The 16737-nt window shown below is 44.7% G+C and overlaps 1 protein-coding gene across 1 annotated transcript in view; it reads left to right on the top strand.

The window, feature by feature from the left end:
• Positions 1-1859: 1859 nt before the first annotated feature.
• WIPI2 (WD repeat domain, phosphoinositide interacting 2) overlaps positions 1860-16737 on the top strand; it is a 35967-nt gene continuing 21089 nt past the window's right edge. Inside the window, exons 1-2 of the mRNA XM_058285732.2 lie at positions 1860-2151; positions 8382-8464. Coding sequence (XP_058141715.1) covers positions 2078-2151; positions 8382-8464 — 157 coding nt within the window. The 5' untranslated portion in view covers positions 1860-2077. The remainder of the gene's footprint in view (positions 2152-8381; positions 8465-16737) is intronic.

Below are 16737 nucleotides of genomic sequence, written 5' to 3'. Positions count from 1 at the left end.
TGCAACAAAAAGAGACACAGATTCCTGGTGCCACTGACAAGAATAGGAACAGACAAAGAAGAATACACAGCGAATGTACACAGAAAACAGACAACTGGGGCGGGAGGGTGAGGGGGGTGGGAAGGGGAGAGAAATAAATAAAAAGAAATCTTTAAAAAACCAAACCAAAACAAAACCTGGTCAGAGTGTTTTGGCTGCAAAACTCACCACAACACTGTGGCAAAGGATCTTGCCTCAGGGCTCTTCAGAGCCTGGGAAATCAAACTTTCTCTGAAGCTCTTCCCCAACCTTTGCTGGCAGCCCCCTCCCTTTTCTCGGGTAGGGAATAATTCCTCTCCCCTCTGCATCCTCAACAACCATTCCCAGTCAGTGAGAGGGAGACTGAGAGGGTTGGATCTCTTTAGCCCCTTGCTGGCTCCCCAGGAAAATAATGACACGGCCCCACCTGCCTGGAAGGGCTCAGGGATGTAGCAGACCAAATCTGTGGGTCAAAGCTCAGTCAGTCCTAGGGTGTGTCCCTCTCTCTTCTGGGTCCTAAATCCTAGCACTCAAATTCATTTTTGTGTAGGGGGTGAGGTAGGAGGCTGAGGTTAACTTTTCGCCCATATATAAAACATTTGAGCCGTTGCCTTTAATTGACAAGACCATCCTTTCCTCAACAATTTCCCATGTGTTCCAGGCTCTGGCTAGAACCAGTTTCCCAGAGCAGAAATCCAGAAATGCCATCCATCTGCCTAAGTCCCTTCAACAGCAGCCCATGGCTCTTAGGACAGTGTTCAATTTCTTGCAGAATGTAGCTCACCAACGCCCGGCACGAGCAGGCCCCCTCCTATGTCTCCAGCCAGGTCCTATCTTGTGCCTGGGACCCGCTCTAAGCCTGAGTGTGTCTGGAGGTCACACTCACCCAGAGACCTCTGCTTCCAGCCGCTTAGGCTGGTCCCCTCCTAAGGAAGGGAAAGGGGTGGGAAGAGGGAGATAACGGCCTTGGAGGAGGCCCCGCCACGAAGGAGGCCCAACGGAAAAATTACCATCAGAGACTATCTAACTGCTCATCAGAGAGTATCTAACTGCGGTGAGGCTCACCCGCGGAGGCCTGGTGCACCGCCCAAGGCGTGGTGCTGGCAGATAGCAGAGGACAAAAGGCCCGCCCTCACCCCTTCACCACGCAGCCCCCGACCCCTCCCCTGGGCAGTTCCCACTCGCCGAGGCAGGAATACAGAGGTGCATAGTTTGTAATCCCTCCTTTGCATAAAGGGAAAACTCTCAAGGCCTCTTTTGCATTAAGTAGGGAGGAGGAAAAGGCCCTGAGCGTTTATGAGACGACTCTGCAAAACGCACACGTGCGGCTGGTTGGTACGAGCAGGCCCGCACGCTTCCTGAGTGTGTACTTTCGCTCTACATTAAATTCTCTTGCTATTACAAGACTAGTCCTTGAATTTCTTCTCCCTAGTGTCAAGAACCCCCCACCCTCGGTTGAGGGTCTTTCTCCAAGACCTTCCAGGGCCGCACGGACATCAAAATTTCAGGCTGCCATGTCCTCCAGGAAGCTGTCCCCCAGATCGAGGTTGGGTGACCTCATCACGCGCTCTCTTTGGCTCCCTGGCTTTGTGATTGTCTGCTTATTTAAATATCTCCCCCACTCAGGGCCGTTTCATCATCAACACAATCCCAGCGGGTACCTAGAGAGCAGGCGCCCGCCTCTCCTCCCCCAGGCGCATGCGCGCCCCTCCCACAGGCCCGCCAGCTTCGCCCAGCGCGCCCCACGCGTCCCGACGCGTGCGTGTTTAACAGGAACCCTGGACAGGGCCGGAGGGGACGGGGCGGGACCTCCGCCGTACGCATGCGCACTGGGAAGCCGTGCCCGGAGGGGGCGGTGCCGCGCAGGCGCGCAGGGAGCCCCGGCTCAGGAGCATAAACAAGAGAGGGGTCGGGATGAGGCGGCGGTTGAATCCCGAGCAGCGAGTGGCGGCGGTCGAGGCGGGGACCGGGGCCGGGCGCCGATCCTGAGCGCGGCCCGACCCGCCCCTCCGTGCGTGAGACGCCGGCCGGGCCGACCCGACCGCCGCGCGCCGCAGCCATGAACCTGGCCAGTCAGAGCGGCGAGGCCGGCTCCGGCCAGCTGCTCTTCGCCAACTTCAACCAGGACAACACGTAAGGCCGGGCTCGGGGCTCGGGGCTCGGGGCTCGGGGCTCGGGGCTCGGGGTCCGCGCCGGGCCGGGCGGGCGAGCCGACGCGGGTCGGAGGCCCGGCCTCCCCGCAGGGCCGCGGGGTTCTGCGGGCTTCCCTGGGGCCGGGCCCGGGCTGTGGAGGGAGGGGCGCCCTCCTTCGGGACCCTCCCGGGCCGCCCTGGAGCCTGCGGGCTCTTGGCGAGGGAACTGATGAAGAGAGAAATATATTTTATCTACTTACGGGGAGGCTTTATTTCTTCAGACTGCTCTCAAAGTTGGGACAGAACTTTGTGCCTTGCCCTGTCTTGGCCGCCCTAGAGGGGTGGGAGTGGGTTGCTTCCTTCTGTGCCCCCTTCCCCTCTTTTTGACCCTCGCAGCCTTCCTCCCCACTTTTTCTCCCCGGCAGGCCCTCCTTCTTTTCTCCTCATCTTAGGGCCCCTTCCCCTGCTTTTAGGTCCTTTTCTTCCTTTCTTGCTGTTCTTGTTGACAGGTAACTTTGATGTTGTCTCCCGGCAAGAAAGAAGTTTAGCAATAATCCTGACCTCTGACCTAGGGAGAAATTTGAGCCAAGGGGACTGTTACAAAGCAGCGCCTGAAGAGTTTTGGTGCTTCAGGGGATGGCCCATCCTTAGGGAAAGAGGGGAACTTGATGCCAGTTCGTGGATTTGGAACGCTGGTTCCTGCATTCAAATTGAGATGAATTTGAAGCCGCTTCTTCTTAGGCTGCCTCTAATGACCCGTGAGGATAGTTGATAGATGAGGTTGGTTAAGAAGGAAGGATGAGTTGTGGGACTGGGAGGGAGGAGAGTCATCTTGGGAAGTGAGTAAGAGGAAGTGATGTAGGAGAAGAGGAGGAGTGGCTCTTTGGCTTCACAACAGAATAGTTGGTGGGTGGGTTGAGTTGAATGGAATCGGCAAAGGAGAAAATGATCCCTTTTTGTTTTTAAATTAAAAGTTAATTGTAGAATAGCAAACACCAAATTGGTGGTATGTAGCACCTTCTCAAGTTGAGAATCTAGTGGGAGACAGTTGCCCTGTGGGACGGGATTTAGAGTTGGAAGGGAGCAGGCCACTTAGTCCACCTACAGATGAGGAAACTGAATTTCCGAAAGGTTCAGAACTGTGCCTGGAATTTAGAGTTGGCTACTAGTGGAGTGGGGACAGGTCTAGAATCTAGGTCTCCGGAGTTCTCTTTTATTGCTCTTTTCGCTGTGCCACAGAGCAGGATTCTGAGGACAGTAAATGTCATAACAATGACAGTAATCTTTAATGATTAAAACTACTAATATGGTAGTGTTGTATATGGCCAAAAGCCAGTACAGCAAGACAATTCAGACAACCTGTTGGAGTTTGTTATAATTGGAATAGACTATATCATATTAATACTGGAAATTTTTAACAACTTTGGTTGGATTTTTAAGCCCTTAGTATTTTGAAATAGGTAAGAAAGAGTAGTATTATGGTTTTTTATACCTCGTATAAACTAGAGAATTTCCAAAACAGTTTCTACTATTTTCTTTTTTTTTTTTTTTTTGCTGGTGCTTAGGCATATTTATGTTGGACTGTCATCGTGGTTGGCTTGAAATAGGACCTTTTCACATTTGGAAATCATGTGCTTCCCTCCTCTTTACGAGTCCTGAAGTTATTAGTTCAAGGAAAGATGTTCATGTCATGATTCTGACTTGCCAAAGTGAACTTTATATCGTCTGAATATAAATTGTAAGGAATAGTAAGTTAGGATTTTCTGAAAATAAGTTTATTGGATCAAAAGAATGACATACTTTGTTTTAAACCTGAAAGAAAAACAAAAGTTCCTGTAGAAAGGCTTTATGGTTTATACCATTCCTTCCTTCCCTATCTCCAGAGTTTTTTTTTTTTTTTTTTAGTAGGTACAGGGGATTGAACCTGGGACCTTGAATATGTGAAGCAGGCTCTCAGCCACTGAGCTACACCCTCTGCCTTCAGAATTTTTAAAAATAGGAACATAATTTTTAGCAAAACAAGGAATGTTGATCCAGAATCCACATTTACTGTATTCAAAGAGAAAATTTTGAAGCCCTTGCATGTATTTGAGTATGTATATACTGTCGGGGAATTTGAATTTCACTTTTGCCTTTTAAAGTCATTGCATACCTAACTCCTGCCTTTCTTTGTGTCCTGGCAATGCGATTTCACATGTTGTGGTATTTTTCATGATTCTTTCCATAAAATTTGAATGAGTTCTATTTACTTTCTCCTGTCTGTTTTATTTGCGTCTTTCAGCTGGAGCAGTGAACAGGCACCAAGGGCAGCAGCTGGCCTAGGCCATCCCAACTATTGACCAGGGGATCCATGCTTTGTCCCAGTCCTAGTTATTGAAAGTTAAGCCTTGAAAGGCTTACCTTGGAGGGATTTTTGGCATTTTGACTTTTTTTTTTTTTAAGGAATCGGGGCAGGGGAATGAACCTGGGATTTCCTATGTGGGAAGCCAGCACTCAACCACTGAGCCACACCTACTTCCCTGAGTGGGTTTTTTGGTTTGTTTTGCTTGTTGTTTGTTTCTGTTTTTTCTTCAGGACCCGAACCTGGGGCCTCCCATGTGGGAGGCAGGTGTGCAACCCCCTTGAGCCATATCCACTCCCTGTTTTTGATATTTAAATTAACCAATTTTTAAGGGGAAGAGTATCAGTTAAAATGTTAAATGGAACTATCAGGGACTGAATTTTTCTGGTAGATACCACTCAGTTTATGAGAAGTCAGATTTGTCATTGCCTTTTCTAAAAGGATAGAGTGACTAGTTTTTTAAAAATCAATTTTATTGATACATATTAATAAAGCGTACAGTCCATCCAAAGTATACATCGAATGGAAAGAGAGAGACGCTCTTGACTTTGTAGGTCTTCTGCTTCCAGAATTGATGTTAGTGTCTAGAAAAATTAGAGATATGAGACAGTTAGGAGGACCTTGTTTGAATTTATTGCCTTCAACTGAGAGAAGGTCACTTCTCCTTTTTCCTCATTTGTAAATCGAGGGGTTTGGGAGTAGATGGCTTTTAAGGCTCCTTTCACTTTCAAGTTTGAGGACATTCTGCCTGCTATGTGGAGGATATATTTAAGGAAGGCAGGGGATCACTTCGGAGGATTTTACCCCACAGCGGTGGCCGGTGAGCAGGAGGGGATTGATACGACTGAGAACTTGGTGTGACCTGTGGTATGTGCATGATGAATTCAAGAGAGAAGTCAGGGTGACTCCCAAGTTTCTGGCTTGCGTTCTGGTTAAGCATTGGTAACCTGGGTGAAAAATTAGAGATGCTATTTAATTCGTAAAAGTCAGGAATGGCTCTTTCCTGAAGGTAATGATGGAAAGGGCAAGCCTTTATGGACTGCTGATTGGTAACAGGGTGGAGAAAAGATAAGGATGAGGGTGTTTAGGAAAAAAGATCTGATCCACATTCTCCTTTTTTAGTAGAAATCACTGTCTTGTAGATATCCAATGTTCCAATTCAAAGACTTTGATTAAGGGTGGTTTCTTCCCCAAATTCCTTTAAAATGTCAATAAAGATCTTTTTAAAGGATAAAACCCTTAAGGGTGGGAGAATGAGAAAGGAGATAATGGCTACAAAATCTGGGAAGTTATTGCAAGTGGTAAAGGAAACCCAATCCAGAATTAGTAGTAGAGAAAGTAGAAAACCAACCTGGTTTAAACTGCAGAATCCCCTAAAGGCTCAGAAATTGGAAGTCTAGGGAAGCTCTAGAAGTGGGGAAAGCGGAGTGTGGGGTAAAATAAAGAGGATTGGTTGAAAATGTGTTGAGGGCGCAGTCACTCTCCCTTCTGCCCTGACAGGACTTCCCCTTGCCTCTGGAGAGGGGAAACCAAGGTCTCTGGATTTGGGGAAGGCAGAGTATAGTTGTGTTTAAGTTAACGATCTTTTTCTGTTATGGTTTGGTTGTGTTTCTTTTGTCAGTAAAAGATCCTGCCATGTTGACTTAAATGTTTATGTGGTAAGTTTCTCTTTTTTTTTTTTTTATTGGGGAAGAAGATGAGTTATTAGGGGAGAGCTCATATTTATTTTATCAGTGGGCCTATCCAACTGATATGCCTGCCATTTTATGGTCAAGCTGATCATGAGAAGTGATTAAAACTGGAATCTCCTAAAAGGGGTATGCAGGACCTAATCATTGGTGTTTGAGATGAAAATACCAAACCTATTGATAAAGTGTATACTCATACTACACTCTAAATCCACATCAAAAATATATTGGGGATATATGCTTAGATTTCCTACTAATAGGGGTACACACTCAGTTTTTGGAGATTTTGGAATTAACATCCTGTTAATAGTTGAGGTATTTAATACTTCCAAACCAGTTTCTGAGTATCTGGAAGAACATTCCAACTTGATTGTCAAGAGCCTGGTTTTGACAAATCCTGCCTGCTGGGAGCACAGCTGAGAACCTGGGTGTCTCCCATTCAAGGAGCAGATCCTAAAGCTCCTTAGTTTTGCCCATGGGAGAGGCCCTAAGAATGCTAATCAGCTTGGTGACTTTTCCAAGTCCACAAGAAACTAGAAAGGGAGAGAACCGAGGGGTTGTTGACGAGGGTAGGATGGTCCCAAGGAGAAGTGACACCCTCTAGCCAGAGGTGGGAAGATGCTTTTAGAAACTCACTGCAGGCTGGCCATTTGATGTAGGTGACAAAAGCCTTTCCCCCTTGTTGGGGCCTGGGAGGACGTCTGTGTTGTGACAGTATTGTCAGTTGTTTAATGACACAAGTCCAGGGAAATGTTAAGAATTTGTTTTCCTCTTCTAACAACATGGGAGAGGATATAGTTTAAGAATAAATTTCCATCCAAAATAGAGGGAGCAAAAGGTTCTGGTGCTCAAAAGAGCAGCCCTTAACCATCTAGAAAACAGGTTTTCCTGGACATCAGTTTCCTCAAAGTTTGGATTGCTGAGATTTTATTTTTAGCCTTCCTGGATATTCTTGTATGTTTGTTGGCTCTTTTATTACTTTACAAAATGTTTACTTCATTGGTGTAATTAATTCAAGATAGTGAAGTATTTTTTAAAGAAAAATACTGTGACCTGGTAGAGAGTTTTGTTTTGCTTTTTTTCTTTTCTGTTATACTCCTAAGATGAGCCAGTATAATTTAAAAAAATTAATTGTACCTGTAGCAACTCCCTTCTTGGGAATATATATTCTTGTCCATATGTGTGAATAACGGGTTGGAAATGCAAGTTTTCAGGAGATAACAATGATCACTAAAGTAGCCCTGAAGAGTCAGTTTGCATTATCCCTTGTCTTTGGGTTTTTCTTCTGCCTCCACGTGCTTTTACCTTCTCTCAGACCTTAAAAATAAATGATCCCAGTGTTTGATTCTTCTCATATCCCACTGCTTCCAGCTTTCTTCCGTCTTTCTTTCTGGTTTTCTTTTTTTATCCTGTTCTTTGTTCTTGTTTTTGTTTCCCTGGGTTCAGAACTGTTCTGGAGAGAAGTTTTCTTCTGATCAAGGAATACTTTACTTCCTTGAGTGTCTCAGGTTGAATGAGCTCTTGAGGTGCATTGGCCTCTTGGCCCCAGCAGGGGTGTAGGGTGAAAAATAAGGAGGCTTAAACACGGGGCCATCAAAACAGGGCCTTGGCTTTTCTGTCCAGCTGCCTGGGCTCCTGGTTGCAGATATTCGTCGGCTCAGTGGTCTTGCCCCCTCACCACGCCTCTGCGCAGACCTGGCACAGCCTCAGGGACCAGGCTGGGCTCATTCAGGGTCTTCCTGAAGTGCACAGAGGTGGCACCATCACCCAGGCTTAGGATTTTAGGATGCTAGCTCACTTGCCTTTCTTTCCCCCCAGATTCTCACAGATGCTCTTCAGGTCTATCCCACCATCCCAGGAATCCCAGTTGGTTTTGAGGGAATTACTAATGTAGGGCCATTACTTTCATTTCTATTTCAAACTCGTGTTTAAAGTTCTACAGGTTTTCAATGAGAATGTCAGTCTTTATTTTATTGATTTTCATATTTTCCTGGCTGTGAGTCATAGCATCTTTCACTGCCACTTCTTTCCTCTTTGCCACTTAAGCTGCCATGCATATGGTACAATCTACATGAAATTATTTCTGTGTTATTTTTTGGTTGATAATGGTGGTTACTGTTTGGTAACATGGGAGCTAGTTTGTGCATTACCACTGTCTATACGTAATCAGCTCTTATTTCTGAATTTGGCTTTTTTTTGCAGGTCCCTAGCTGTTGGTAGTAAGTCCGGTTATAAATTTTTCTCCCTTTCTTCTGTGGATAAGCTGGAACAGATCTATGAATGCAGTAAGTGTTTGCTTTATTTTTCCCCTTCTTAAAAAAAAAAAAACAGACAATTTATACTTGAATTTGAATGTATTCTTAAATTCAAACACTGGTTAAACTTTAAATGCCCCTTGACCAACACTCTTCTTCCATCTTAGTGTCACCAAGAGGTGACAGCTGGTAACAGTTTGTATATATACTTCCAGATCTTTTTTGTGCACTTGCCTGCATGTAAATGTCCGTTTAGAAATAGCTTTGTTTTATGGGTAGTCTTTTTAAGACACACCATTGTATTTAATATATTATTTTATATTTTATCTCCATTTTTAATGCTATTTAAACCATTTAGATTTCTGTTATAAAGGGCTTCTGGATAATTGGAAATTTTACAGCCCCTGTGGAAATGATTTACTTCCTTCACTTGTCATTTTCTGGCATTCAAGTACCTGCCTGTCAGAGAGGCAGTGGGAATAGCCCAAGAATTGTGGCCTTTGGCTTCTTGCTTGGACACTTGTTGTGGCACTTTAGGTGGATTACTTCACCTCTGGGCCTCAGTTTCTTTTTGCAAAACAGGAATAAAACCTATGTAAAATGGTTGTCAGTGTTAGAGATTATGTATGCATGTCCTAACAGTGCATATGTGGTCCTTGCCAAATTAATCGTAGTTAACCGCCCCCCACAGCGGGCTAAGAGGATAAGTTTGGACTCTGCACACATAACTTTTTTTCCCAAGTGAGATAATTGTAGAATCACAGGCAGTTCACCTGCCCAGCCCACCCCAGTGGTAGCATTTTGCAGAAACTACAGCATGCTCTCACAGCCAGGATATTGACATGGGTGCAGTCCTCCTGTCCTGCCCAGGGTTTCCCGATTTCATTTGTGCATGTCCTAAGTGCTGTAGTTTGTTTTTTTTTTCTAAGAAGGTCCCAGGGTCAATCCTACATGGGAATCAGGCATTCAACCACTGAGCTCCACCCACTCCCCAGTGAGGGTTGGTTTTTTCATTTGTTTTTAGGAGGTACTGGGGATGGAACCCAGGTCCTTGTACATGGGAAGCAGGTGCTCAGCCACTGAGCTCCACCCTCTCCTCGAGTGCTATACAGTTTCAACACCTGCGTAGGTCCTTGTGTCCTTTGCCATAGTCAGGGCATTGAACACTCCAACACCACCACCACTTCCCTCCTGCCATCCCTGACCCCCAATCTATCCCCCGTTTCTAAAATTTTGTCATTTAAAAAGTGTTGCATAAATGGATGTATGTAACCTTCTGGGATTGGCTTTTTCAATCAGCATCACCTCCTGGCAACGTGTCCACGTTTTGCATGTGTTGACAGTTTGTTCCTTTTTAAGGCCGAGTTCTGTTCCATGGTGTGTCTGTACCAAATTTAACAGTTCACTGTTGAGGGACATTTTGGCTGATTCTGGTTTTGCCTGTTATAGATAAAGCTGCTGACAACATTCACATACAGGTAGAAGTCTTCATTTCTCTGGTATAACTGCCAGGAATAATACAATTGCTGTGTGGTATGATTGATGTGTGTTTACTTTTAAGAAAATAGCCAAACTGTTTTCCAGAGTAGCGGTATTGTTTACATTGCCATCAGCAGTGTTATTGAAGAGGGAGTCAGTTTTCCATCCTTGCCAGCATTTGCTGATTCCACTGTTGTTTATCTCAGCCATTCTGATAGGTAGGCCCTGGTAGCTCGCTGGTTTCATTTGCATTTCCCTAGTGGCTCATGGTGTTGAACAGCTTTCCTACGTTTATTTGTCGTCTCTATATGCTCCTCAGTGAAGTCTCTTTGTCTTTTTTGATTACTTGTTTGTTTGTAAAAACTATTGAGTTTTAAGAGTATTTTAATGCTTTCTTGATATTAGTCCTTTGTCTGATACTTGGTTTGTAAATATTTTCTTCCTCAGAGACCTCCTACCCCTCATCTAAGTTAAGAACCCTTGTATTAGACAATCCTGGAGCTCAGTATTCACAATATAATGCTTGTAATTAGTCACAGTGGCATATGGGCTCAGGGAGATATGTAATTTTTTTTTTTTTTTTTAAGATTTATCGATTTATTGATTTTTATCCCCACCACCCCCACTCCCCCTGGGTTGTCTGCTCTCTGTGTCCATTCGCTGGGTGTTCTTCTGTGTCTGCTTGTATTCTTGTCAGCAGCACTGGGAATCTGTGTCTCTTTTTGTTGCATCGTCTTATTGCGTCAGCTTTCCTTGTGTGTGGCGCCACTCCTGGGCAGATATCTTTTCGCATGGAGTGGCTCTCCATGAGGGGCGCACTCCTTGTGTGTGGGGCTTCCCTACATGGGGGACACTCCGGCGTGGCATGGCACTCCTTGTGCGCATCAGCACTGCGCGTGGGCCAGCTGCACACGGGTCAGGAGGCCCTGGGTTTGAACCCTGGACCTCCCATGTGGTAGGTGGGTGCCCTATCAGTTGAGCCAAATCCGCTTCCCGGAGATGGGTAATCTTTATTGTTTTAATTGTCTACATGAGCATGTGATTTGAGGGAATCAGGGCTTTCTCCTGACAATGCCAGTGTTTCCTGGGCACTGCACTCTTACCCGCATGGCTTCCACTCTGGCTTGGTGCAGCCTGTGAAGTCCCCTCTACCTGTGACTAGCCTGCGGAAGGGGCGGCTGGCTGGAGCGTCACCGCCTGTCCATCCTGTTGCCATTTGGGTGTAGCCCTTATTGAGGGCCTGCTCCGTGCCGGCCTGTTCTGGGTGTCCTGGCAGCCCCTGCTTTCGTGACACATGCTTTAAATGGAGGAAGTCAGATGGTAAACAAGTAAGCATGCTTGGGCCAGATGAGCAAACAGTCATCGGTGGTCCCAGGTCACGTAAGATTAAGACTGGGGAGAAGAGTAGTTTCTCTATGCCTGTTCCTGGAAATTCTGGAGTTCTCTTCTCCAAGCCTTCAGGCTCCCTCCCAGGCCCACCCTGGCCTCAGGCAGAGTGGGTTGGAAGGCTTCCCAACCAGTCCCTGTGTCGCAGAGGCAGCCACCTCGGCCCTTCCCTGGGAGGAGCAGATGGTCACTGTCCCTGCCTCAGGGGTCCTGCCTGGCTTTCTTAGATTTTATCACTTTTTCATCTTGCCTTCTAAGGCTTCCTAAGTCTGCTCAAAAAGCCTCCTTTCTGCTCTTTAGGCTGGAAGATGTGGCCTGGGTGATGGAGTAGGTGTTACGAGGCATGCCGGCTTACCTCAGGGGACCGTCAGTGCTTCCTTGGAAGCTCTCAGGCTGACTGCCTCTCACTGGACTGCACCGGGGATGGTTCCCTGCTGGGGGAATCTTCAAAGAAGCGTCCCATTGGGCTTTTGTGCATGAGTAAAGCATGTATTAAATCTATATCCAATCCACCCTGCCTTGCGGCGGGATGGGGAGGGGCCAGTAGGGCCCTGGAACTGCGTCTGTGGCTTTTGAAGCTTGCGCTTTCTTGATTCAGCACTTTCGTGAATGCAGCCCACTCACTCACTGTTTTCTGTCCTTTTGAGATCCCCCTGCCATCTTGGCCCTCAGTGCCTGCCTGCAGCTATCTGAAGTAGCTAGTCAAAGGCTGTGATCAGGGATCAGACCACACACCCTGGAGGACTAGGTCTTTCTGTTCACCCTGCCACCACCCTGGAAAAGCTCCAGGCCCCACCTGCCCTCCTCCAGGCTGAGGGATGGGGGCTGGTGGCACTGCAGGGAGGGTGAAACTCACCGGATTTCTGGCAGGTTACCAGCCTCTTCCTCCTGCTCCTCCCGGAGTGCTGCAGAGTGCTCCCCTGGAGTCCCGAGTTTCAGGATACAGACGGTCCCTGCCGGTTCAGTGGGTGTTCCTGCTGTTCAGTGGGTGTCCTGTGGAGGCATCGACCCCTGAAGCTCCCTATGCCGCCATCTTCCCACAGTTCTCTCTCTTCAGAGGTGCTTGATACAAGATAAGCTGTCTTCAGAGCATCTGTTAAAGAGTAGATATTTCCTTCCTGGCATGGTAAGGTGGTGCCTAGGTTTAGTGAACTTGGGCTCTTAAAAATAGGGGGTGAAATGGACAGAAAATGTTTTGAGGGTTATTGCTTTAAACTGATGCTAACAAATTCTTTTGTTCCTTAAACATTATCCATCTTTTGCCTTTGATATTCTTTTATTGAGTACTGGTCTTCTAGAAAACAGGTTAGCTACTGGGGGACCATCAAGATTGTTTCCTAGCAATTTCTGCACAAAGATTAAGAGCAGAGATTACGTTAAGTCTCCGTATTCAGTTCAGCCTTGATATTGCTTGTACCCTCGTAACTTCTAACAGTCCTTCACACAACCAGATCTTTGTGCTCAGACTTTGTTGCTTTCACAGAAAGAATGAGCCCAAGCTGGTTTTGGGGGAAACAAGGTAGACAACTATTTGTGGTTCTTTCATTAAATAAATAAATAAACAGGCTGTTGCCTGGCAGCATTTGAAGATTCTCTACTTTTTATTTTGATGTACTTTCAAACTCAAAGTTGCAAGAGCACTCCTTTACCCACTCTTTATGGGTGCCCATTTGCTTTTCTCTTCTCTGTGTATATTTTTTGTTTACTTGAGGATATAAATGTGTAAATATGTGGTCTCTCTTCCCTGAAAATATTTCTGAAAAGATGTCATACACTGTTTGGCAAAATAAAGGACGTAAATGATTACTTTTTATCACAGAAGTTTAGAAGAAAGCATTGGGTTTTTTTTGGATTCTGATTGTGTGTTTTCTTTGCATTTAATAAGTTTCTGAGTTAGGAAGATGAATGTCAGAAAGCCTCAAGTCCTGAAACAATGTAAGCAGAGTTTCTTAGCTCAGCAAAAGTGACTAGAGCCTATTTTGATTATAGAAAAGCATCCATACACATACAGCACCTTTCTATCAGCCTTCTTGCTTGGCCAAGAAACTAACCATCATTCACTTTACAGACCGTCACCTGCGTCCTGAGGTTTGGGAAATGGTGCTTTTGGCATCATTCTTACTTGAGGGATCTTGCACGGTGGAATATTAATTCAAGTGAGATTTACAGTAATGGATTTTATGTAGGAGAGACTCCAGGAGCCTCTCTCTGCCTAAATCTGTTATAATGGAATATAGAGCTCTCAGCTCACATCCCTTTGTTGCTTTAGAACTGCTCCAGGAATCTGACAGACAGCCTTGCGTGGCCTGTATGGTGTCAATTATTTATGGCCTCATTCTTCCCTTCTTCCCACTAGAGAAGTTTTATTGCTACCAGCTATGTACAATTCCAACAGAAACAAAACAAAATTATTGCTTAAGTCAAGTAAATACTTTCTTAAATTAAATTTTAGATAGGCAGTTTCTGGGAAGAAAGTTCCGCAGAAGCTCTGGTGGAGGCCACCTCGAATAAGCCTTCAGAGCAAGGATGCAGACACAGGAGGTCAGCCTTCCTTAGAAGCCAGCCAGAGGCTTCCTGGCCCCGGTGTCTTGGCAGCGTGCCATCCTGAATGATTGCAGATGCCCAGCTCTGTTTCTTTGGCTCTGCATGTGATTGTAATATCCTTCGATCATTGTAATATTGTAATATCCTGATTTATTGTTTACCATTGAGCTGTCTGCATGTCAGTTTAGTGGAAAAATATTGCCCTAGGTAGGTGGGGTCTGTGTGTGTTTGTGAGTAAAAGTTGTTTTGGGCATGAAGTGTAATAGAAAAATACTAAAAGAGCTTCTTGAAACAATGCAGCAGAAAAAATAACAAACCTAAACCACTGATGATATATCAGTATATAGGTTGGTTTTGACAGGTGTATCTTGAAAAGATCTAAGCAGTTAGGTTTGTTGGAGTTAAAGGACCCCGGAAGTGAATCCTTTCGTGTTGTAGTTATTACTCCTTTTTTTTCCCTCAGTGTACCATTCAGTGAATAAAAATTTAAACAGAGAACAAAAATTTGTGTTGGGGGAAAAAATTGTGTTGACTCCAGGGTAACCAGTGCTTCATCTGTCTGCGGTAACAGTCCTCGCCCTTTCTCTGTTACTGATTCCTTTGAAAAGCTGATGAAAATTATATTTCCCCCAGAAAACCCACTATTTAGCATATAATTTCAGCAGGTTGAGACCCCTTGAAGCCCTTCCCTATATGTTTTAGGGCTCCGTGGACTCAGGGTCTTTGATGAATTGCTGTCCCCGCCCCTCTGCCCTTCTCTCAGCTTGATGTGCAAAGTCTCCTTACTATCATGTACTTCTGGTGTGAGAGCTTAACATACAGCCCAAGTGCAGACTTTTGCAGTAGTCTACCTGAGGTTTTTTTTTTTTAACAGCTTTTGGAGGATGTGATTTATAGATCTTTAATGTATTTATAGAATTGTGCAATCTATTATAATTTAAGTTTAGAATCTTTATCATTCCCCCAAAGAAACCCTGCACCATTCGTATCACTCCCCTTTTGTGCCAACCCTCTCAGCTCTAGGCAACTACTGATCTGCTTTCTGCCTCCACAGATGTGCTATTCTGGACATTTCTTTTTTTTCCCCCTTAAAGATTTATTTATTTATTTATTTATCTCCCTTTCCTCCCCACCCCGGTTGTTTGTTCTCTGGGTCTATTTGCTGCGTCTTTTTTCTTTGTCCGCTTCAGTTGTTGTCAGCAGCATGGGAATCTGTGTTTCTTTTTGTTGCGTCATCTTGTTGTGTCAGCTCTCCATGTGTGCGGCGCCATTCCTGGGCAGGCTGCACTTTCTTTCGCGCTGAGTAGCTCTCCTTATGGGGCGCACTCTTTGCGCGTTGGGCTCCCCTACGCGGGGGCACCCCTGTGTGGCAGGGCACTCCTTGCGCGCATCAGCACTGCGCATGGGCCAGCTCCACAGCTCTCTTGAGTTAGATTGCTAGGAGTGGAATTTCTGGGTGTGAATATAGCTATAAAATAAATTCCTTGGATTAAAAGTATAGGCTCAACAGATAAGCACATTTTCAAATTGATAGACATTGCTGAGTTGCCCTTAAAAAAGATAGTACAGATATTTGCTCCATAACAAGATGTGAGAGTACCTATTTCCCATACCCCCACCAACAGTAGGCATTATCAAACATTTTATTATTTACACATCTGAGAGTTTAAAGTATGATCATTTGCCTTAATTATATTTGTATTTTTAAATGATAATTGAAATTGAACTCTTTTCATATAGTCACTTGCTTTATTCATTTAAAAATTTATTGAAGTTATCACTCATATATATAAGAACATACATATATAATTAAGTATATTAAAAATTGTGAACTTACAAAACAAACATGCATAACATCATACAGGGCTCTTATACATCAACCCACCAACACCTTGTATTGTTGTGAAATAGATTTTTAACAAATGTTGAAAGAGACTCCTCAAACTATTACCACCAACCGAAGTATCTCACATTTGGTGTATTTTCCCCCCAACCTACCCTATTTTTATGATTGTTTTTTATGATTTATATATCAACATATATAAACATAAGTGTGTAGTGAAAATTGTGAACTTACAAAGCAAGCATGCATAACGTCATACAGGGCTCCCATACACCAACCCACCACCACCACTTTGCATTGTTGTGAGACATTTGTTACAAATTATGCAAAGTCTTACTACTAACTATAGTCCATGTCTTACATTTGATGTATCCCCCCCCCCAGCTCACCCTATTATTATTTTTAAAAAATATTTTATTACAGAAGTTGTGAGCTTACAAAACAATCATGCACATGTGCAGAACTCACACAATACTCCTCCATCAGCATACCACACTGTAATGGAAAATTTGTTACAGATAATGAGATAATATCATCGGACTGTTACCACTAACCATGGTCCATAAGCGAACGTTTGGCGTGCTTTTTCCATACTCCCCATTAGCAATGCAGTACATCTTTGATATAGATGCAGGAATAGTACAGTCTTGCTGTTAACTACAGTCCATAGGTCACTCAGTTGTATTTTTCCCGTGCTTCTCCACATTCCCACCACCCTGCAATAGTGACATACATCTGCTCTAGCTCACAAAGGACACACTTGCATTTGTGCCTTCAACTACAATTCTTATCCATTTCTGAGTTTACTGTATTATTTAGTCCCTAGTTTATTCTCTTTCTTTCAACTAACATTGACATCCCTAGACGACCCTTTCCAGCCACATTCTCATTTATAAACCAGCTGTTACTCACTATTATGTGTTACCATCAACTCCATACATTGTTTTACAGTAAAGTTAGTTAAAACCTCTACATACATTAAGCATCAGTACTCCATCTCAGTCCTTCTTTTGTCTCTTTTAATAATTTACCACCTACCACCAGGTCTTGA

The sequence above is a fragment of the Dasypus novemcinctus genome, chromosome 23 (genome assembly GCF_030445035.2).
Source record: "Dasypus novemcinctus isolate mDasNov1 chromosome 23, mDasNov1.1.hap2, whole genome shotgun sequence".
Lineage (NCBI taxonomy): Eukaryota > Metazoa > Chordata > Mammalia > Cingulata > Dasypodidae > Dasypus > Dasypus novemcinctus.
This window is presented reverse-complemented; position numbering and strand designations above follow the sequence as displayed.